General features: G+C 35.1%; 1 protein-coding gene and 1 pseudogene across 11 annotated transcripts in view; one reads left to right on the top strand and one right to left on the bottom strand.

The window, feature by feature from the left end:
* The window catches only part of Arfip1 (ADP ribosylation factor interacting protein 1), a 116,020-nt gene that overhangs the window by 3,237 nt on the left and 88,132 nt on the right, over window positions 1-24,651 (bottom strand). For 9 of the 11 annotated variants that reach the window (XM_015484482.2, XM_015484483.2, XM_015484484.2 and 6 more), the window contains 3 exons: window positions 24,307-24,528; window positions 19,480-19,637; window positions 13,378-13,552 (listed from right to left, as the gene is read on the bottom strand). In XM_015484482.2, coding sequence (XP_015339968.1) covers window positions 13,378-13,552; window positions 19,480-19,637; window positions 24,307-24,528 — 555 coding nt within the window. The remainder of the gene's footprint in view (window positions 1-13,377; window positions 13,553-19,479; window positions 19,638-24,306; window positions 24,529-24,651) is intronic. The other 2 variants (XM_048813528.1, XM_048813530.1) reach the window with 1 other exon arrangement.
* On the top strand, window positions 3,782-4,559 carry LOC107141267 (annotated as a pseudogene).

Raw genomic sequence — 24,651 nt, 5'->3', positions numbered from 1 at the left:
GCTTCAGGATATCTGGAACAAAAAAATCTAGACAGAAAAAATATTATATACAAAGGCACTGGGGCGGGCAGTGTGCTTAGTATGCTTAAGAAAAGGCACTGAGGCCAGCTGGGCAGAGCTGAATAAGGTCTGGTAAGAGATGTGGTTAGATAAGGAGTGGGACTAGATGGTGGAAGATCTTAGAATCCTTCTCTGAATGAGAGGAAAAGCCACTGGGAGATTCTGGGGGGGTGGGGGAGAAATGACAATATCTAACTTAATAAATATGCAAGGGTGGAAGTAGAGAGGCCTGTTATTGCCACTGGGTGACGGATAAGGGTGGCAGAGGTGTGATTCCAACACGACAGGAAGGTGGAACCAGTGGGATTTGTTGCCAAAGATGTGGGGTGTGGGAGCAAGAGAACAGCCAAAAATGATGCCAAGACTTGGGCCCTAAGCAACTGAAAGGATGACGCTGCCATATATTGAAATGGGAAGATGGAGGGGGCAGGTATGGCAGAGGGGAAGGGGACTATTGAGAGAGCTGGGTTCTAGATGAGCAGGGCGGGCTGGAGGTAACTCGAGAGTCACAACATACAGATGATATTTTAAGCCATGTGACTAGATAAGCTTATCAGAGAGTGCATAGATTGAAAAGGGACCCGAGGACTAAGTCATCAGCAGTAAACCCGTACACTTACACCTCAACTCAAAATGGAGCACGGGTCTAAATGTCAGAACTAAAGCAACAAACTTACAGAAAAAAACATAGGAGAAAAATCTTAATAGTCTTGAGTTTGAGAAGGAATTTTAAATAGTACACACAAAGCATAAATTATAAAAAACAATAAACTAGACTTCATAAAAATATTTTTTTCTCTTCAGAAGAGTCTATTATAAAAATGAAAAGGTAAGCCATAAACTGGGAGAAAATATGTATCAAAGAACTTGATTGTAGGATATATAAAGAATTCTTAGGGGCTGGGGATATAGCTTAGTGACAGAATGCATGTTTATCATGTCCAAGGCCTTGAACTAGATCCCCAGTACTTTAAAATGAAAGAATTCTTAGAATTGAATAAGATGACAACCCAATAAAAAATGAGCAAAAGATTTGAACAGGTAGTTCACCAAGGAAATATTCAAATGGCAAGCAAACACATGAAAACATGCTCAAAATCTTTAGTTATTACAAAAATCCAAATTAAACCCACCATGAGATGCTACTGCACAACCACAGAATGACTAAAATTAAGAAGACTGACCATAACCTATTGGCAAGGACACAGAACATAAAATGTACAACCATCTTGAAAGTTTGTCAGTTTCTTACAAAGCTAAGCATATACCTATGATCTAATGCAACCATTCCACTTCTTGGGATCTGAAGTGAGGAAAGGAAGCCTATCCACACAGACTGTACATCAATGGTCATAGTAGCTTTACTTGTGACAGCTGAAAACTGGAAAAAACTCAATGTCAACCAAGAGTGAAGAGATGAACAAATCGGGGTTTTCCCATATAATGGTACACTACTCAGCAACGAATACACCGATACATGCAACACAGATGAGTGATAAGAACACTGTTCAGTGAAAGGAGGAAAAGAGAGAGTGTGAACTGTTTGGTTTCATTTATATGAAATTTAGAAAGATGCAACATTTCCCCCTCTGTGAAGGCTTTCACACTAGTAACCTATTTAGGTCAAAAAGTCATTTTCCACCTGTTCTAACAGTATTATTTGGCCAATTTTTGTTTTGCTATTTTGGATGATTCCTGGCTCATCCAAGAATTGTTCACTGTTTTCACATTTCACACGCTAATTGTTTTCACATAGTAACTAAAGGACTTCCTTATTTTTAGTGTGAAAGTTCAATTTTCATAAACAGACTCTGATCAGTTACTTTACTACTGAGTCACAAAAGATTTTTGTTTCAAATTTCAATTCCCAGTGCTTTATAATTACAGAACAAAAGCAGAGCATGTGATCACGTCACATATTAGACATGTAGACAATTACAAAGAAAGAAAGAAAGAGGAAAAGGCATCAGAAAATTTAACTCTGCAAATGTCTACACAAGTCAGTTTCTTTCCTCACCCACTGAGGTCTGTGAGGGCTGAACACAGAGGGCTGGGCCAGCTCCTCTGGTAGCTATGGAAGACTTGGAGCTCGGTAATGAAGCCTCACACTGAGTGTGTTACCTCCCCCCCCTCCCCCCCAAGGAAACTTAATCCATGGGACATCAAAGACAGGGTGCTTTTTAGGTCTGAGTTCTAGTTTTCACAACAAAATGATACGATACTCATATTCACCAAAACATCCTCCCAGTAACTGTGAGAAGGTTGGTGAGTAGAGCCTTTTGAAATACACACACACTCTAGAGCAGTCCTTGGTATTTAGACAGAACAACTAGTGATTCACAGCTTGCATTTAAAATGTAAAAACACAAGGAAAAAACTCTAACTGTAAAGTATAAAATTTCATTCCCATTTTAATATCAGAAACTGTTTTCCTTTTAATATGCTAATAGTTTTCACTCTAACACTAAAACAGATAAATCAATTCATTTTTCTATTAGTACTGATTTTGTGAATACTCATATTTGGTTTTGATGGTAATGTTTTCAAAATCAGATACAAACTTAAATAAGAATGTTGACTCTTGTCCAGTCCAAATATTACTAAATAAAAAATAAAGGGAAATTAAAGTAAGTTAATAAGCCAATTTTCAGTATGAAAATACCTTTCAAACTTCATGAGTTACAAATTAGAATACTTTGATTTTCTATTTAAAAAAAATTTTAGTTGCACATGGACAAAGTACCTTTATTTTATTTATTATTTTATGCAGTACTGGGGATTGAACCCAGTGCCTCACACATGTTAGGCAAGTGCTCTACCACTGAGCCACAACCCCAGCCCTTCTGCCTAGTTTTGATTTACTAATTTGCACTATGATGTACATTCATACAATGTCCTCAATGCAGTTCTGCCAGATATGTTACAGATAATTCTCAGGATGTTTTTGGTTATTAAGTAAGTAGAAATCATTGCCACTTAAAAAGAGTAATTAAGTAATATTAGAAAAGCAGTTGCAAGACTCTTTTTAAAGCAATTAATTTTTGCAATCTTGGTACAGGTTGAGCATCCCTAATCTGAAAATCCCAAACCCAAAATGCTCCAAAATCCAAAGCTTTTTGAGTGCTAACATACTTAAAAAGTGTCAAATTCGAAATGAAAATTTCTACATCTGTCCTCATGTGATGGGTGACAGTCAAATGCAGGCACACTAAGACTACTTATGAAATTACCTCCAGACTATGTGTATAAGGTTATGTGAAACAAATGAATTCTGTGTTTAGATATGGTGCCATCCTCCAAATATCTGGTTTATGCATATGCATATATTTCAAATCTGAGAAAATCTGAAATCTAAAAGGGTCAATCTAGGAAAGATTCTGAATTCTCAGTAGAATTGGTGTAGGGAGAGAGATGAAGAAAGTGAAGTGGGAAAGGTCAGATCCTACTTTAAGGAAAAAGGACAAAAGCCAAGAATGCTCCAGGAAATATTTAAGTTTTCAGACTATGAGAACTAAGGAGTGCACATAATCAAGAAAAGAGCCACATATTTTTAGTAAACTATGCTTTAATAGGGTGGAGCAACACTAACTTTTGAGAAGCACTTTCTGTATCACAGATAAAATATTATTCTTGCTGGATGCAGTAGTGCACGCCTGTAATACAGCAGCTTGGGAGGCTGAGGCAGGAAGATCACGCCAGTCTCAGCAACTCAGAGGTGCTAAGCAACTCAGTGAGACCTTGTCTCTAAATAAAATACAAAAAAGGGATGGGGATGTGGTTCAGTGGCCAAGAGCCCCTGAGTTCTATCCTTGGTACTCTCTCCCTCAAAAAAAACCCCAAACATTATTCTTGAAGTCAGGGCTGGACTGCAATAGTTTAAACAGGAGTCTCCATTGCTCAGAACCCAGGGAAGGACCTTGTAAGAAAGGGAAGACTAGACACACTCTCTTGGCTTGGTTTTTATTGTGTAGATACCACTACTATAAATATGGTCAATGTACCTAAAACCTGAAGGACTTTGTAAAAAGTGTGGCAAACACCAGCCTCACAAAGTGACCCAGTATGAGAAAGGCAAGGATTCCCTTTATACCCCAGGAAAGAGGCTCTACGATGGGAAGCAGAGCGGCTATGGTGGGCAGACAAGGCCAATCTTCTGCAAGAGGCTAAAACCATGAAGAAGATTGTGCTAAGACTTGAATGTGATGAGCCAAACTGTAGATCCAAGAGGATGCTGGCCATCAAGAGACACAAGCATTCAGAACCGGGAGGAGACAAGAAGAGAAAGGGTCAAGTGATCCAGTTTTAAACTTTTTGATTTTTTTTTCATTTAATTTTGAGGGTAAAATATTAAAACTAGAAAAATTACCTGGGAATTAGTCACCTATAGTAATATAATCATAAAAAAACATTATTTTTATATCTACTTGGTATATAGTATATTATCTCCATAGTAGAGGGAGAGAGGGCAGAGTGTGAGAGAGAGAAAGGGAGGGAGGGAAGGAGGGAAAGAGAAGGAGGGCAGCAGATACGGAAGGAGGGACGAACCAGACTCAGCTGAATAACCTGTCCAAGGTTAGACTGCTAAGGAGGTAGACAGGATTTAGGGAATTTGGAAGTGTCTCATCCCAAGATGGGTTCACGCTCTTTCATCTACTCGTGACTTGCTGCTATTCATAGGGCAGTAAGCATTTTTAAATTAAAAAAAAAAAAAATGAACAAGGGCAGCAGAGCACTTACAGGAAGGGTAGTGATGTAGAGACAGACTCACTTTAACCTCATTCTTAATTTTGTCTAGCCTTAACGTTGCAACTTAACATCCTTGGAACAAGGATCTAACAAAGGGATGGGGTAGATGAAAGGAAAGTGAATTCTTTGTATATTTATGAAGAATAGTACAATACTAGGCTTTCATATACTCTTCCATATATACAGAATAGGGAAAAAACTTGACTAAACTATTAATATCCTAACTGGGAAAATTTAAAGTGGTTAAAAGTACAGATAAAACACAATAGCAAAGCAGATATTTCAAACAGGAGCAAGAAAAGAGGTAACAATTACAGACAAAAATGAGATGACAACAAATTTGACAAATTTTCAAAAGCTAACATCAGAAACAATTACAGTAATTTAGAAATACACTAAATCATTGTGAGCTCAATCACAAAGAACTTTCATAAAGATCTGCCAAACAATGAGCAATCCAGATCAGATATAAGCAAAACCACTATAGCAACATCTGTTGAGTGACCTAAACATACTATACAATACCTTAATTGTTAAAGGGCAAAACAAACTCCAACACTGACTCCTAAGACAGAAAGACAAAACAGGTTTTAAACAGAAACTGGGTAAGAAGTTTAAAAGGAGGACTCACATACAGTGTCAAGTGGAAGACACTGAAAGCTTCCTTCTGCCTGCATGGCACCTATCATTAGAAGACAAACACCTTTTACAAAGTCACCAACTGAAAAACTTCAGATATAAGCAGTACTCTGTTGACATAAAAAACATACGAAAGGTCCATTATTTTTCCAAATCAAATTTAGATTACATACATTCTTATTCAGAGAATTAAAAAAAAAAACACATTTCCCAGTTAAAGTTATTAGTTTTAATATATTCACAACTGTTAAGTTCTTCAAAGTAATTACTGCCTCTCCCAATAATTCTATGAAATAGGGGTTTTTATTAAGTATAGCAAAATATTGGGGCAACAGGTTGGTAAGCATGTTGGTAAGCATGTGAGGAAAATGTAAAACAAACGGTTCTTTGGTAAGAAGTCCCCCACCACCAACAGGTAAAGCTCAACTCCATTCTTTACACCTATTTCAAAATTGACAGTTATGTGCTTCCCTGGCCCCTGCTGATTCTTTTCCCAGGAAGCAAGAGGCTGGAGAATAATAAGCAGAAAAGATGCTTGCCTTGGCCTTTATTACGTTTGTGGAGTATCATTTTATTAGTTCAAAATAGCTTTGGAAATGCTTGTCATGTCAAAGCAGCTACTGGTTGAGAAAGAGAAACACTATCAAAAATATGGGTGTGGGCATTGGAAAGGCAACAAGAGAAGGAAAGACAAATAGGAACTGAAAGTGGAGGTGGAAGAATAGACTATTTTTCTGACTCACTGGGATAGGTTTCAGCAAATCACTGAAAGGTAGAAAAAAAAAAAAAAAAAAAAAAGTCCTGTTCCAGTCAAACCACCTAGCAGGTATTTTGGGACCACAGTAACATATTTCTTCATTAAATTCTATATTTTTTCTTTTCATGCTTAACTTAGCATTTTATAATGATAGACAGGATTAGGCATAATGATATCCCTAAAACAAGTACCTTACACAATGAAATGAATAAAAAAAAAAGTCTTGAAAATTTAAAGGAATAAGGATAGAAAATCAGAATACTACAAGTTTAAGAGGAACAAAGAAACCTTGTTATCAAATTTTAAACTTTTAATCAAATAAAGTATAGATGACTCATGGAAGATATGGGGGTCAACATGACAGTGCTGAGTCACTACTGAGAGAATTTCCAGGAAAGGTTAAAAGGAATACTGCAAAGTCAAATTTTTCAACACTGTTATTGTCTTTGGAGGTTTTACTCAGAAATACTAATTAATGGTTTTACTTTTAGCAAGTAGAAGCGACTGTAACCTTAACTAAAAAAAGTGCAGTAACAACACAGCCACAAGCTATGGCACTTCTGCAACAAACTCAACAAATATGCATGACAAGTGATCTGTTCAAATCTCATGCTGATGACTTAAAAACAAACCCACATCACAAAACATGTTCTGTTGTGGAACAGACATAGCACAGCAATTGTGGTTAGGAAGTAAAATTTTGTTAAGTGAATTCTTTTCAAAGTGAAAGGCACATACAATCTCCTCCCTACTAACACACAACAGAAACTACAACCCTACCATGCATACAAGCCGTCCACTTCTGACCAAGGATCAGAAAACATTTAAGTACTTAATGATTGTAAAAAGCCCAGTCAAATGTAAGAACCACCAATTCATAATTATAAAGATATCATTCTGGAAGGCTTTTAAATCTTGCGTACAAAATAACTTCTTCAAAAGCACCTTGACAGAAATCTGAACACAACGGACGAAAACAAACACTCTGAAGAGTCAGCAAGGCTCGCTCCTCCCCAGCACCCTCTCTGACTTTCGTTCCTGCTCATTCTCAGATGACTGCAAAGTACCCTGGTTTGGGATGGTATGGCTTGGAGGAGTCTAATTTCAAAATCAATCCACAACCTGAAATTCTCCCCGCTTCTCACCGTTCTTTTTGGTTTATATACAGTTAATTTCTTCTTCCGTGTAGGTTTAGAAAAAAAGATTAAAAGTGGTAGAATAAGTAGAAGACAAACCAGCAGCACAGTAAACACTGACCAAATGTGAAAACACTTTCTCATATAAATGAAGAGCACTATCTCATGTTATTTGTCATTTAAGAGTGTCATTTAATAATGATGTAGGTAGCTCATGTCCTAGCAAGTTAGCTATTTTTCTATTTTCTCCAGCACAGAATTGATCATTGGATTTTAAAGCAAAGAGGAAAATTATAGACTCTGACAATGTTTGAAAACTGGAAATTAATTCTGAGCCTCATTTTGGAAAAACGAATAGGCACGCTATTTAAAAAACAAACACTTTTCAGCTGTAGTTTCCTTTCTTTATAAAAAACTTATTTTTTAATAGGTGGAACATCACATGATCCCTGATTTTCCCTTTAAAACATATACCATAGCCTGTATGTATGTAATTGTTTGGTTTTATGTACTGTGTGTAATGCCTATTTGTATGTATGTAAAGTCTATTTTCCCTACTTGATTTTAGGCTCTATGAAGACAAGACTATTATACCTCTATTCCCTAACCTATGGCTGGCACATAAAAAGCAATAGATGAATATTTACAGAATAAAAAAAGAAAATGTCAAAGGTGCCCATTACACACCAATCTGCTCCTACTACTTCACATATATTTTATTTTACCTGTTATCTATTTCTCTTGAAACCTTCAGTTCATTCAATTTCTACTATTATCACCTTAATCTGCTCTAAGCTCTTTTCTAAACTACTATATTCATTCTTAGGTCCTACTATAATCTGTCCTCTGTATTTTAGAGCTAGCATATGCGAAGAATTCTTTCAAGGGCTTTCCACTGATAATAAACCTCTTAGTGTATGTGGTTTTAAGTCCTGCATGGTCTGCCCTCACTTACTCCTCCAGCCTTGTCCCTGTGAACCAGACACATTCACTTTTGGAACCTAACAACGCCCCTGCTACCACAGGACTGCTACACAGGCTATTCTTTCTATCTGGAATATTTTCTGCTTCTCACTTATCTAGTTAAGATGTTAATGTTCAACATCACTTCCTCATGGAAGACTTCTCTACTACTCTGAACTGACCACCAGTCATGGCTAAAATTTTATACAATTTTTTTTATGTGATTTAACTAAGACTGTTTCTCTTAGTAGGCTATCAGCTCTTCCAGGGTAGAATTTGTGTTTACTTTTGTTCACCAGGTATCATCAATATCCAGAATACTTCCTAGCACAAGATATAAGTAGATACTTTGTAAATGTTTGTTGAATGGATTAAAAGAGAGAACAATAATAACATAAAATAACATCAAATTACATGATGAAATAAATATACTCAGGAAGTAAAATTGCATGAATAAGGGAATATTTCCCAGGATCCAAACATGGATGATTATATTTGACACAGTGTTGACAGAAGGTATTGCTGGACACAAAAGAAACTATCTCCATAGTTACCTATTGCACTTAGAAATTTCAATCCATTTATTTTTTTATTTAAAACTAAATAGAGTCCTTTTACTACCTCTATAACTTAATTTCACTTGACCTATACAAGCATCTATACCAAGTACCACTGTTTGTGCCTCCAGTTATGGATATAAACATGACATTAAATCATTAATATGAATATTTTGAAAGCAATCAAAGTTAGTTAGGCTTGTTTTCTTTTGACAATGGGGAAAATATTTTAAGAATATATCTGCTTGTTCATATTAGGTAATGATTAACATGCTCCTTAAACTTTAGCATCAATTACCATTTTTTAAATTTTAGAGGTTTGGGCTGGGGATATGGCTTTAGTGGTATAGTGGTTGCCTAGCAGGCTTGAGGCCCAAGCCCCCCATCACTGCAAAAATAAATAAATAAGATAAAAGTAAACAAATTCAGAGGCTTATATTTTTTCTTCTCAAAGACAACTATTAGTAAGAAAAGAATATCTCTGTCCTTCCTTCAAACTTTTCCAAACTTTTATAGTGTATTTTTCAAAAAAATTACTAGGCTTTACACCATACTTCCTATTATGGTACTTATCTGAATAAAATTTTATACAACTGTATATAGCTAATTCACGTTACATCAGTATGTTTACCCTTCTTGATTTTCTATTCTTTTTTCTCCTGTCTAACTACTATATTTAATTCACTGGAGTTTTCTCTGAAAAATTAAACTTATAATAAAATACATTAGAAAGAAATATGTATTTTAAAAAGGAAATGATGTATAAAATGTTAGAAAAGAAATTACAGTATTCAGGAATATTATGGTACTATGATTACATACAGGATATTGTGAGTGTAAACCACTCTTTCCATATCAACTTAAGATTCAAAATGACTTGAATTTTTAAGGAAAAAATGTTTTTAATTAAGTAACTATACTAATACAGAATAATAGATCCTGTCTGTTCATGACAAAAGCAGATCCTAAGTCTGTTTTTGCCATCCATTAAGTTACTAAAATATCAAATAATGAAATAAGCCTCAACTTAATGGTTATAGCTAATTAAGAAAGATTACATTAGAGTATATTTTATCAATAAAAATACAAAAAAAATCATCACTTTTTTTATTTATACCCCAAACTACTTTATTGGCTCTTTTGAGGCACAGGTCCCCACTTTCCCAAGATACTTATAACCCTAAAAAGAGATTTATCATCCCCAATTAAAAGGCAGTAATCTTGAGGGGAACATTATTATTTTTTCCCACATTCTAAGTAGTTTCAAACCATATAAAAATTGTTTTTAAAGAAATCAATACCAGGCTGGGCAAGGTGACACACACCTGTAATCCCAGGGCCTCGGGGGGCTGAGGCAGCCTTAACAAAAGGGAGGTGAGAAGCAACTCAGTGAGACCCTGACTCTAAATAAAATACAAAATAGGGCTGGAGATGTGGCTCAGTGGTCGAGTACCCCTGAGTTCAATCCCTGGTACTGTCCCCACCGCCCCAAAATGAACACATTGCTTCCATTTTCTATGCAAACAGTAAACTGCTCCAGACAAAAGAAGCATTTCTGAGACACGAGTGAGGTAATCAGGATTCCCCCCACCACCACCTCCTGAAGTTGACTCCCACTCACTTCCCCCATCCCTCAGGTTCTTGCAGCGCACTTCTAATCTGGGGAAGAACACAAATGTGCACCTGCTTGAATGACTACGATATACTTAGCACCACTGCCAGGCATCACGAGGGCTGAAAAAGAAGGCATGATACCTATTCTCACAAAGTCTACAGAGCACCAGTAATGTCGGTCTTCATCCTTACTAAAACAGACTTGAAAGGACAATAACAAGTAAACAAAGTGCCTTTACTCACAAAATAGCTCAAGTTACATTATTTAAAAGTCTCCAAAAGGAGAAAACTGATGAAAGGAGAAACATTAGATGAATGTAATTAACCATTTCTTTATTGCTATACAACTCAATGTTGTGTAGTAACCAACAAGAGAATTTCGGAGATTAATAAGGATTGTTTAGGGTAAAAGCAAACAACTATATAATGGGGTGAAGAGACAGAAAATACAGATTATAAATAGAGAGAGAGAATTTTATTTTTAATATTTATTTTTTAGTTTTTCGCGGACACAACATCTTTGTTTGTATGTGGTGCTGAGGATCGAACCCAGGCCGCATGCATGCCAGGCGAGCGCGCTACCGCTTGAGCCACATCCCCAGCCCCAGATTATAAATAGAACTCAAGTTTTTATTAAGGGTAAAGACAAATACAGATAAGTATATCACTCAGTATTAATACATGTACATTGACAGACACTTGTGTATCTTATATTCTATCCCTCTTTGTTTTGCCAGAGGGAAGGAAAGCCAGACTAAGTACATACTATAAACACCTCAATTTCTAAAACATAGCTCAGAAGTTACCTTGGAAAGAGCTCCAGGAACCATGCTGGGAGAACCAACAGAGTACCCCTCCCCCTAACAAAGGCTATGAAAAACTGCAAAACTAGGTCTTTAGAACAACATCAAACATAAAACAGCACTCTCAACGATGTTCCAGTTTGTTTTTTAAAAAAATCAATATATAATACATAAGAAATAGGAAGAAAATATTGTTAAAATTCAAGTACTAAGTAGATTATCTGACATCTATGCAGAAAAGACATTAAGGTACACATTCAGCTATAGTTTAACAAAAGAAACCAAACCAGATTTGAGGTATTCCAAGCTTCCAAAGAAAGCAAATAGGGGCAATAGACAGTTCCTAAGCCTTTCTTTAAACTATTAAAAATAAAAGGGTAAAAATTGCTCAATAACAATAGCCAAAACAAAAGTTCTCTTACAGTCTTCTACAAAGTTCTCTAAGTCTTCACCCAAATTATAGTTATTGCTTAAAACAACAGATTGACAATATCTCTTTATAGTTCTGAAGAGTTAGATAAAAAATATAAAAGACCAAAGTTTCTCTACCGATTTTATTTTAGACATAGCTGATTACCGAGTTCAAACTGAAATGACAACTTGATGACAGCTGTGGAAAGCCAAAACAAAAGATACCTCTGGATATTTCCTGCTATGATCTGAGTGCTGTGTACACCTTCTAAATTCCCATGTTGAAATCTTCACCTTCAAGGCGATGGCATTAGCAGGCGGGGCCTTTGGGAGGTGATCAGGTCCCACAGGACAGCCTCCTCATGAGTGAGAGTAGAGGCCTGAGAGAGACTGCTTCCTCCTTCCAACATGTAAGGGCACAGCAGGAATAAGCCATCCATGAGCCGGAAGGCAGCCCTCACTAACGCTAGATCTGCGATGCCTTGGTCTCAGCCTTCTGTCTCCGTATAAGCTATGCAATTTATAGTGCTTTTATACAGCAGAACAATTGGATTACGGAAGCAATTTTCTATTTTATGGTCAAAAAGAAAATGTGATAATGACATTATTTTCAAAGCAATGACTCCCAAACCTTTATCTCCGAGACTCTGACCCTACTTATCCAAACTCCCAAACACACATTGTCAACTTCCTACCAACTGTTTCCACTTGAATATTTTGTCACCATCCCAAATTAAACACTGGGTCCAAAAAAAAAAAAAAAAAAAAAAAAATCCCTATACTTCATCCTTACTCCCTGCAAGCTGAACCAGCTTCCTATTTTGATTTTCCAATCCTGTCATTCTGCCTCAACTTCATATTCTTTCCATTCTGTTGTTATTGCAATGACCCATGCTGGGGATGTCACTGTCTGACAGAGCACCCAGAGTTAAAAGAAAGGCAGACTACAGTAATGAGATGAGCCAGGCTTTACCTGTTGTCTTTTGATGTGTTCATGTTATATGAACACAATGTGGCAAATTCATTTCCTGTTTTATTCCTTCTAGTTTATGCTAACTATAGCCCTACACTGAACCTTTTAGCTATTCCTCATTCATCAGTTACTGGGGAGGATGCTGTAATTTCTCCTTGAAATCCATACCTAACATTAATGAAAAAGTTTCAAATTATTCAGAGGAGCATCTCTCATTATTTATTTAAATCACATGCTACTAACATCAATCTTAAAATTAAGGGTTGAACACCAAGTATTTTTTTTGCCAATTGTTATATATGAAAGACTGGATAATATAGTTGATGACTCTTCTGACAGAAAAGTAATATTTTGTGTTCTTAAAACTCAAAACAGGGCAGATGGCACATGCCTGTAATCCCAGTGGTTTGGGAGGCTGAGATAGGATTGCGAGTTCAAAGCCAGCCTCAGCAACAGCAAGGCACTAAGCAACTCAGTGAGACCCTGTCTCTAAATAAAATACAAAATAAGGCTGGGGATGTGGCTCAGTGGCTGAGTGCCCCTAAGCTCAATGCCCAGTACCCCCAAAACAAAAAACCCTCAAACACTGATTTATATGGAATTCCTTCTTGTAATTGTTACAATACAGAATTAATACAAACAAAAATCTATATATCTCTTCAGGGTAACTTTATTTTAAACTCCACAGAAAGAAGTTGAAAGTAAAGAATAAATTTACCTTATTTTCTTCTAGAAATTTCAATTTGATGGAAACATCATTGCGCATTTTATCATATTTTTCCTTATGTGCTTGGAACAGATGTTGTGACTGCTCAATTTTTGGGAGGGTGTTTGCATCGCGTGGTCCAAGATTCAGTTCTTCCAAATCAGTGCGATAAGCATCATATTCGATCCTAGAAAGAAGAGAGTATGTGATGTATACAACAAAACAAAAATATGTTCAGGAGACGGGCTAGAAAACATAATATTAGGTCTCATTATGTGATGATATATAAAGTACTCATAAAGGTTCCATACCTTATGCTTTTGAAATTGTTACTCCTTAAAAACAAAGAGCTATTAAAGTAAGAATGTGGAGGCCTAGAGATATGGCTTAGTGGTAGAGTGCTTGCCTATTATGTCAGAGGTCCTGGGGTCCACTCCAGCACCACACACACAAACAAAAAAGGAAAAAAGGAAGAAAAGGGAGGGGGAGAAAAAATACCTACAATGTGGGGAAAAGGCTGCTTCCTTCTTTTTTTGTACCAGGGATTAGACCCAGGATTGCTTAACCACTGAGCCGCATCCCTAGTCCTTTTTATATTTTATTTAGGGACAGGGTCTCACTGAGTCGCTTAGATCCTGGCTAAGTTGCTGAGGCTAGCTTTGAACTTGTGATCCTTCTGCCTCAGCCTCCTGAGCCATGGCTTCCACCATGCCTAGCAGAAAAGCTGCTTAAACTCAAAAACACATTCCTCACAGATTACACTATTAGCCAAACAAGTAATTTCCAAAATTTAAAAACCAGTTTAAAAATATAGATGTCAAAATCTAACAGATGTGGGGGGCTGGGGTTGTGGCTTAGTGGTAGAGCGCTTGCCTGGCACATGCAAGGCCCGGGGTTCAATTTTCAGCACCACAAAAAAATAAATAAATAAATAAAAATAAAGGCATTGTGTACAACAAAAATAAATAAATATTTTTTAAAAATCTAACAGATGTGAATACAAGATCAAGAGTAGAGATGGAATCCCTATGTTAATTAATATTGATGAGGCATAGTAGGTGAGGAAAGTAGACACTAGAATGCTAAACTGAAACCAACAGACAAAAGAAAGTTACACTGAGAGTCAGCAGACCTCAAAATGTGGTTTAGGTCAGCAATGCAAAATAGCAATATAATGGGAGCCATAACTGTAATTTAAACTTCTAGTAGCTAGCTACATTAAAATGATAAATTAATTACACCTGCTTTTAAACAATATATTTTATCCAATATATTTAAATTATTATCATGGGAAAATGTAATCAATTCAAGAAACTGTTAGTAAGCTACTTCACATTTCAGAACTGGGAACTAAGTCTTTGAAATCCATTATGTATCTTATACTTCCATAACATCAAAATTTAGCTATGTGTTTCGAGCTCTCAACAGACACATTGGGTACTATATATGACAACACAGCTCTAGCTAGATTTCTATAGTATTTCTATAGTATTCAGAATGTGATGCCATCTTACAGAGTACTTACCACCTGCATTCTGTGAAATGCCTTACAGAATATTCTACCACCATTAACTAAACTAGACCTACTACCACTACTCTGTGATCCCACGCCAAGCACCTTATAATACCTCTATCAAAGAACTCTTTTAAATAATGATTCATCTATCAGCATTGACTATTCAGTACTCAGCCAAGAAGTAGCAGAGAGACCTCTAGTTTAATCAAAATCAGAATCACAAAGCACATGCCCCCAAACTAAAGCTTTTTATTCAGATAGTATGAGTCACATCTCCAGTTTGGGAATTAGGAATACTTTAAAGATCACAAACTATATTGTATGCATCACTTGAGAAAGAGTACTTCAGTCTTTCTCACTAAGCCTAATTTATTCTGAACTCATACTGAACTTAAGAAACTTGATTTTTCAGGAATAAAGGAGGATCATTTATTCATTAGCTGATATGTTGATTCATTCAACAATTATCAGGTGAGCACCTTCTGTTTCACTCACTATGCTTTAATGTAGAGCTGAAAATTTGAGCAGTGAGTTTATCCCCAAGAAGCCTGCAGTCTAGAAAAGGACAAGATTGCACATGATTACAAAAAATACTACCATGAGGGAGTAAGGAGTAATGGAGGTCAAGAGGAAGAATTAAGTAAGTAGGTATCTGGAAAGGCATGTCAGAGTAGAATTAAAATGCTATAATTAAAATCTGAAGGATGGTAAAAGCTTACTTGCTTGATTAGGACAGGGAAACTGGTAGAGTATTCCAGGAAGAGAACAGCCATGTGCAAAGGCACAGACACCATTACACATTTAGGAATTAATTCAGCATGTTACAACCTGAAGTCAGAACATGATGAGAGGAACTAAAGTCAGTCAGGTAAGTAGGACTGAGATGAAGCAGCCCTATGACCCTGCTAAACAGTTCAGATTTAACCCAGTAGGACAGCTGATGGGAGGTCACTGAAGGATTTTGATCTGACGTGAAAGGAACATGATTCTATTTGTTCAGCATAGAAAAATCACTCTAGTGGTAGTCTAAGGAATTCAGGATGGACTAGAATAGACGATTAAGAACAGAAGCAAGGAAACCAATTAGATGACCATGGACACGCAGTGGAGCTAAGAAGACAGCTACAATAGATTTAATTTAATTTGTTAAATCAATGGATTCAGCAGCCAAACTCTGCCCTTTAATAGCTCTAATGTCTTTAGCTAGTACTGCATGTCTTTGGGTTCGAATTTTTCATCTATGAATGGGAATAAAAATCTCCACAAAACCATACATATACATGATTTTACATATATGTATGCATATTTATACGTGTGTGTGTGTGTGTGTGTGTGTGTGTGTGTGTATAAAGGACACTTGGTAATAACGAAAACCTTCAGAATGTTTATTATTATGGCAAATTAGAAGCAAGATAGCTATGGTATAGTCATTTAGTGACATGGGAAGGAAAATGTTTATAATTGACTATTAAATAAGAAGTGAGAATATAAATCTATAAACCTGAAATTAAAAAGAGGGGTTATGACCAGGAGCAAACATACTAAAGACTAAGAAATAAAAGGAAAAGATGGAACTAAAATAAATGGTATTATGTGGTAATTTAATCTAAGAAGAAACATCCTTCAATAGCCTTGGAGCATATATCTAAACAGCAGTGATTAATTCAAACATAATCAAAGTTAAATACTGACCTTATATTTCTTAATTTTTACATTCAGAGTTTGTAGAAGGTATCAAAGTAAAAGTTCCCATAAGAGCTTCTCTAATGGTATGCATTACCACCAAGAAGGGAAGGGCACTAAGTTTTCAAAAAGCAACTCTTCAAGGCTGCCAGTCTGTACTGGGTCTGTATTGGCACAGTTAGTGATGGTTACTCTATGGCTTATATAAAACTTCTAGAGAACAGGTGTCCGCATCTGAAAAGTCTTGACTACAATTGACTCCCTTGTTGGTGCTGCTGTGGAGAAGGGTTGAATGGGCTGTTATAAGATTTTCTAACACAAAGCACCAGAGGGCTAGGAAATACTTGTACACAATACATAATAGGGAGCATTAAAAAGCCACCGGGGCATTCGCCTAAATTACCATTTTTTGTGCTGATCAAATAGATGACCTTTGCCCTAGAAGTCAGTAAATTCTGGTTTTGACAGAGAAGAAAATTCAGATACTGAAAACTTTTAATCTTGAATTCTTTTTGAATATTATTCTTTGGTAACCAATGTTTCAGTGTTAAAAATAGCCAATTCCTTGATACTTCATAAAAAGTCAAATCCCAAGCTAAGCTTAATGAATAAGATCATATATTGTAATTTGAATTAAAAAAGGATAAATTATGAAGTGAGATTGCTGTTAGTTTGTAAAGTACAGAGAGGTTGTCGGAAGGCTTCCTTTAAGTAAACAGCTATCAAGTACACAGAACTTGATTTATAATTTTGTTTAGAAGTTTCAAACAAACCTAAATATTATATATGCTCAGATCTTATACCATATTATACTTTAAGTTGGGCTTTTCATTATAAAATGTGAAAATCATTTTTCCTAATTATATGCAGAATTTTATTTTATTTTTTATTACTATCTTTTTGTTGCTGCTGTTTTTTCTTTTTGCTATGTTGGGTATTAAAGCCAGGGCCTTGTGAATGCCAGGCAAGTGCTCTACCACTGAACTACACTCTCAGTCTAAAATTTTAGATTAATCTAGTTCAAGCTTAACATCTACTGATCAAACGTTAAAGGGTAAAATGGGTTCCTGTCTTGGCTTTGAAATTGACTACTGAGAGCAAAGCATGTAACCTTTAGCTCCTTACTTCTCTTCTGTAATAAAATATAAATTGTTTTATGTATAAACAGTGGCTTTTTAAAATAGGGGCTAATATTTTTAAAGTCATACTAGATATAAAGCTTGAAAAAAAGTTAAAAAGGCTAAAGAGAAAAACACTATATGTTAAGTGACATATTTCAGTTACTATTTCAGAATAGGTAGACAGATAATTATGAAATTGAAAAACAAATCAGATTCATATAATTCCTAAATGGGAGATGGTGGAGGTTACTTTTAGAATATTACAAAATAATTTTTTACCTTCAAAACTCATAAATATAAGAATAATCAAAAAGACTAGAAAATAAGAAGCTTAAAATGATGAAAGCAATAAAAAATATTTTTATGAACAAATTAAGGAAAAGATAAACTTAGAATAAACAAACAGAATTTATAGAACTGAAATGTTTCATTCATGTACACAATGTTTCCTTTGAAAAATAAAAAGTGTATGAAAGGATTTAAATGGAGACTGGAAAACCAATTACTAGGAATGTTACTAAAGGGTTTCCATTAAAGGTATCTTCTTGATAAATTCCTTCAGAGTTAATGAAGAATAATAAATTCCTTCTTTTTCTTTTTTCCCACCTTTTAATTTTAATACCATGTTAGTAAATAATTCAAACAATAAAGAAAAGCAAAAACCCAAGACCTAAACCTAAATAAGCCACAGAGTTCTAACCAATCACATCTGTTTTTCTTCACTTTTGTCTAAGTCAATAAGAACTTCCTATGTTAATGTTAAACTGAAAGTTACAGATACAGCATGGGACAGAAGAATTTCTTCTTGTGAAATGATCAAAAAGCAATATTAAAGTTTGCACCCTTCTTTAATTAGGCTATGAAAAGTATAACAGAAAATAATAATTTTAAGTGTTCAGGAAGCGGGGGAACTCAAAGGCGACTAGACTGATACTTAACATAAAAGTGACAAGGCATGTAGGGAAAAAACTGAGCCTGGAATTGAAAGCTGAAAAATACTATTACAAGTTTGCTACTTTTTAGACATTAATAAATACTTATTAATATGCATGCACATAAATGAAATGGAATGTATAAAAATGCTCATTATAAACAGTTATCAAAATATAAAATAAAACATGAAAAGGGTTTGAAGGTTGGTTAACCTGGATAAATGAAAATCAGGAGTAGGTATTCACACATGATATTCACAAAATCCTGGTGACAGAAATGAGATTGTATATTCAGGAGGAACTGACAGTGCAGGTCTAGCTGCTGTGGAGCAGTGGGACTGCTTACCCACTGGGAAGCACAGGTAATGCAGGTGAAAGTGGTAATGAGGATAAAAGGTAATCTTAGGCCATGCTTTAAGGGGTCCTGGAAGGACACAGGGCCTGTGCTCTTCTAAGGAAGGTGGAGCTGGGAGATCCCCCATTTCCCTATTCCCTAGCAAGCAAGTTTAAAGTTTAGGCACACTACCAAGACTCCACTGGACATTCCCAAGGCAATGAATCAAGTATTCAGAGGTCTATTGGAAAGTACTTCTGGTAGCTGTGGTACCATCAAGTAGCAGGGGCATAAAAATCAGGGTACTGAACAGATACTCGTAGGCATTATTTGGCTGTGGTTCTTGCCTATTTCCAGAATCTTGTTTTCCTCCCTTTATGAGAGCTCTGTGTGTTATCTTATAATCTTCCAGTATATTCTTTTTTTACCCTTATTAGACAGAGTTGGTTTCTGTTCTTTGCAACCAAAATTTTAACAGAATTATGTGCCATCTGTAAAATAGACAATATGGAGAAACTTTATACCTACCTGGCACTTTCATATTGTTTCACAGTCATTAATGTATCTTCAATTGTTTTATTCACCAATGTGTTCACACTAGCAATGAAAAAATTAATGGCCCCAAGAAGAGTCTCTCCATTTTTAGCCAGCAGCTTCTGGGTATCTGCATTATAGCCAAATTCTTCCTAAAATAAAGAAGTCATCTTAACTTACCCAGTGGTAAAATAGTAGACATGACTTTGAAAATCACAAACATATCACTAATGAGAAAATATTTTCTTTAGAAATCTAGCAATGTAAGTTTTTCTTTCAGTCTTAAAATATATAAGAATTTACATCACAGTTAGCTATTTCATTATCAAAAAAGTTTAATAAGCCAAAATTGTCATCAGCTTAGATGCACAGCTAAACATAAATGATTTTTAAAAGTTAAACTACTTTGTACTAAAATAAGCACAGCTGTTAGGAAGAAAAATATAGCAGATTATTAATCAAAGAAACTATAACTTTTACAACCAAATTAGGTAAAAATTGGTTAAAACTTTCAGACATAAAATATATTGTAATTTTTTATGTTTTGACTGAATCTCCTCAAAGTACAAATATTAACAAGACACATTTCTGTGTAAACTTAGCGACCAGTTGACTCCCAAGCTCAAGCCTATCTATGCATACAGCTGAGGAAGGATCACTCAACACCAGATTTAGTTCATTCTCTGAATAAACCACATCAGCTCAGCAAACATTACACACGACTCCTTCAGACACGGCAAAAACTAATCCTAAATATTTAGCAGAGGAAGCTTCCCAGTCCACGTTTCACTAAAACAGATTACTGAGGAACACACATCTGACCAAATTAAAAGACTGATCATATATACATGTATATACACATATACATTTATATGTGTATGCGTACGTATTTTGTGATGCTGGGGCTCAAACCCAAGCCTCATACGTGCTAGGCAAGCACTCTACCACTGAACTACACCCCCCAACTCCAAATGATCATGTTTTATTGTATGATAAATCTTCATCTTGAGAATTCTCCAGTTAATTATAAAACATTTCTCAATTTCACCTGAAAAAAAAACTAACTAAAATTATTTTTCTTATGCGAAAAGTATTTTCTATTTAAACTAGATCTATGCAACTCTTTACACTGGATTTGGTTTTCAAAACTGTATAGACTTTGATTGCAAATATTGGTAGATATAGGATTACATTAAAAGAATGTCAATTAGTACATGTAAAAACTAAAATGAAAGGTAGTACAGCTGAAGATTTGTGACAAGTTTCTATAAGCTAGATTATACACAAAGTCTAAATAAATGTTACTGGAAATAGAAGAGTACAGGACAAAACACTTTTACAACTTTTAGAAAATATTAACATGCCAGAGACAGTGGCAGATATCAGTAATCCAAGCAACTCCTAGCAACTTGGGAAGCTGGGGCAGGAGAATGGTAAATTCAAGGCCAGCCTGGGCCACTCAGAGAGGCCCTGAATCAAAAAATAAAAAGGACTGGGAATTCAGAGATAAGTGCCCCTAATCTAATCCCTAGTACTGCCCTCCACAAAAAAGAAAATGTTAATAGAACATATTACAACTCTATTTCCTTTGATATTCATTAAAAAGGGCAAAATTCAAAAATCAACAAATAAAAGGATGAAAAATATGGAAGTTAGATTTACATAAATTCAATAGTGGATAAAAGGACCCTTTCTACTCACTGTACAACAAACTATGTATCATTACACGATACCCCTCCCTGTAGTACTGTGTTCATTTCTAAAAGTTCTCAGTACCCACAATTATACATTAAACCTTCAAAATGTCACAACCCCAATTTAACCACAGAAGATGTATATAACCTAGAGAGCTACTCTTTTATAAACAAACAAACAAAATCATAGGAAGATGAAATTTCAGCAGATTGAAAAATTATATAATAGAATTTCGAATCCTAAATTTACACATGAGAACAATGGGCCTAAATACAAAGCAGGGAGAAAGAGTAAAGTGACACTATTTTATTTCATGAATATAAATCCCACCTGTAATTCTGGGAAATGTGTTTGTAACTTAAGATTTTAAGATTACAGATGTAGCTAGTGGGAGAGCTCTTGCCTAGAGCATACAAGGCCTTGGGATGAATCCCCACTACTATGAACAACAAAAACAAATACTTAAGATTTTAATGTATAATTTGAAACTTCAACCAGCTAAAATAAAAAGCTAATTTTTTATAATAAGGCACATAAGCTATAGTAGTAAATGATATAAAATAATTAGAACACAATAATTAGAAAGAAATGAATATACTTATGTATATACATTGTAAGTAAATAAACTTTTGGCACTGAAAATAAGATAGAGTATGACTCAAACTTGAGTTGCTGACAATTCTTAGTATTCTCAGTTAGATAGGGATATTTTATATATTATTATAAGTTGTTTTAGCAATTACAAATAAACATAAAATAATCAAGCATATTTACATCAGGAGTAGGGCTGTAGTTCTAATCTGCTACTTAAGATAGAAGGTTAATGCAATTCCTAGAATTAAAAATTTAATTTCAAAATACCATGTACCAGTATACAAACTGACACACAGACCAAAAGAACAGAAGAACTAGAAATAAATCCATATATCTAAGCCAAATGATCATTGACAAAGGCCTCAAAAACATATATTGGGAAAACATCAGTCTCCTCAATAAGTGGTACTGGAAAAACTGGATATCCATATGCAGAAGAATGAACCTAGACCTCTATCTCTTATCATATACAAAAATCAACTCAAAATGTATCAAAGACCTCCTGAAACTAAGAAACTACTAGCAGAAACCATAGGAGAAACACTTTTAAGACACCAGTATAGACAATATTTTGAATAAGATCTGAAAAGCAAAACGAGACAAATGGCATTATATCAAATTAAAACACTAAGAAAAGGAAACCATCAACAAAAAGACAACCTATAGAATAAGAGAAATTCTATATTTGCCAAGGGATTAAAATTCAGAATACACGAGGTAAAACAATAACACCATCACCCAACTAATCCAATTAAAAAAAATGGCCAAACGATCTGAATAGACATTTCTCAAAAGACAACATACAAATGGCCAAGGAGTACATGGAAAAATAGGCAACATCACTATCAGGGGGATGTAAATCAAAACCACGAGTTATCATCTCACCCCAGTTAGAAATACTATAAGCAAAAAACAAAACAAACAACCCCACACAGAAATGCTGGTCAGGATGTGGACAAAAGAGAGCTCTTACACACCACTGGTGGGAAGATAAATTACTATATCAATTATGGTATGTAGCATGGAGGTTCCTAGAAAAATGTAAAAAAAGAACTACTACATAACCCAGCAATTCCACTCGGGGGTGAAAATAAAGGAAATAAAGTTAGAATGTCAGACTCAAAAGGTTACATATTATATAATCCCATTTATATCAAATGTCCATAATATGTCATTCCACAGAGACATAAAATAGATTAATGCTTGTCAGGAACCAAAGGAAGTAAAGAATAGATGTGCATTTTCATTCTGGGATGAGAAAATGTTCTGGAATTTGATAGTGGTGATCGATGTACATCTTTTTGAATATACTGAGCAGAAAAAACAAAAATCTCTTAAAGGAGATAAAAATGATTTTTATAAATGCCTACTTCTGAATGCAACTTTGTAAGGATAAATTATGGTACATGAATTATATCTAAATATATTATATTATAAAATTCTGGAACATATCTGTGGAACAGATATACTACATACAAATTTGCCTTCTCTGCATGCAATGTCTGTGCCAAAATTACTTCCATGTAGCTAAATTACATAATGTTCAAAACGTTTTTGATTTTGGGGAAGGGGATGTAGCTCTTTAAGTTCAGTGGTAAAGTGTTTGCTTAGCATGCATGAAGTCCTGGGTTTGATCCCTAGCACTTTGAAAAAACAAAAAAAGAGTTGTAGATCTGGGAGCATTTTGTATTTTACATTTTCAGATTAGGGATACTCAACTGGTACAGTATGCATGTATTCCAAAATCTGAAAAATTCCCAAATCTCAAATACTTCTGGTCCCATTTATTTCAGATACATGTAATAAACATAAAGTACCTAGTCTGTTCCATTTAAATTGTGTACTCAGTAATTGCAGCTGTTATTACATTCAGTTTCCCAAATACTATTTCTGTCTGTTTAATGGCTTAGTCAAAATTGAGTTTCAGTATTTTTCATTATTGTGATCTGAAGCCAAATTTTGTTGTCCAAGGTTTTAGGACAAAGGGATTTAATGTTTTAACTTATTGAATTCTTCAAGTTAGACGTCTGTAGCTAAGGGATGTCTGTACCAGTAAGCCTCAAGTAAGAAACAAAAAAACAAAAACACCTAGACATAAAAGAGATCACAAGATATGCCCACACCAAAAAACAAAACAAAAACAACTACAACAAAACCAAAACACACATGACTTCTTTCTAGGCTGCTTGAATATCTTTCCTTCTCTCTTACCAAAGTTCCATTTTCCGAAAACCTCCAGCTGACATATAGTCTAGGGTACAAATGGATTACTATGTTGACTAAAGTTAGTTGGACAGTCTTAAAAAATTACATGAAATACTTTAAAAGAATGTCTCAAAATTTCAATTATATAAAGCCAGGGCTGTAGACCAGTGGTAGAGCATGCACAAGGCCCTAGGTTCAATCCCCAAAACCCAAACAAACTCCAACTGTATTAAGAATTCAGCAAATCATAAATGTAACAAATCACCTCTTGGACTATTCCCATTACCATTTTCTTCCATCTCTAATAGCTATTTTAAATAATCTTACATGGAGTTCTAGAGACTTCAAACTCAGGTCAGCAAAAGCATCTCCAAGTTGCCTTTGGGTGTGCACCATCTGGAAAAGCTGGGTTGACAATGTCTGAGCCAGTCTTAGAATGTTTTCATATTTTTTCTTGTTATCTCTTAATATATCAATCTGAGCTTCAAGTTCAAGATCCACAGTTCTTGAGCCACGGCCTAGCTTCTCAGAGATAATTTGTCGAGTACACTAAAAATGGAAAGATGTACTTTGTTTAGGAGAGGGAGAGAAAAGGAAAAACAAATATAGCAATCCAAAATACAAATGCTAAACATGTAGCAAAAGTCTTTTTTTTTTTTTTTTTTTTTTTTT

This window comes from Marmota marmota, unplaced genomic scaffold (genome assembly GCF_001458135.2).
Source record: "Marmota marmota marmota unplaced genomic scaffold, marMar, whole genome shotgun sequence".
NCBI lineage: Eukaryota > Metazoa > Chordata > Mammalia > Rodentia > Sciuridae > Marmota > Marmota marmota.
The sequence above is the reverse complement of the archived record's forward strand: the minus strand, read 5'-3'. Positions and strand labels throughout refer to the sequence as shown.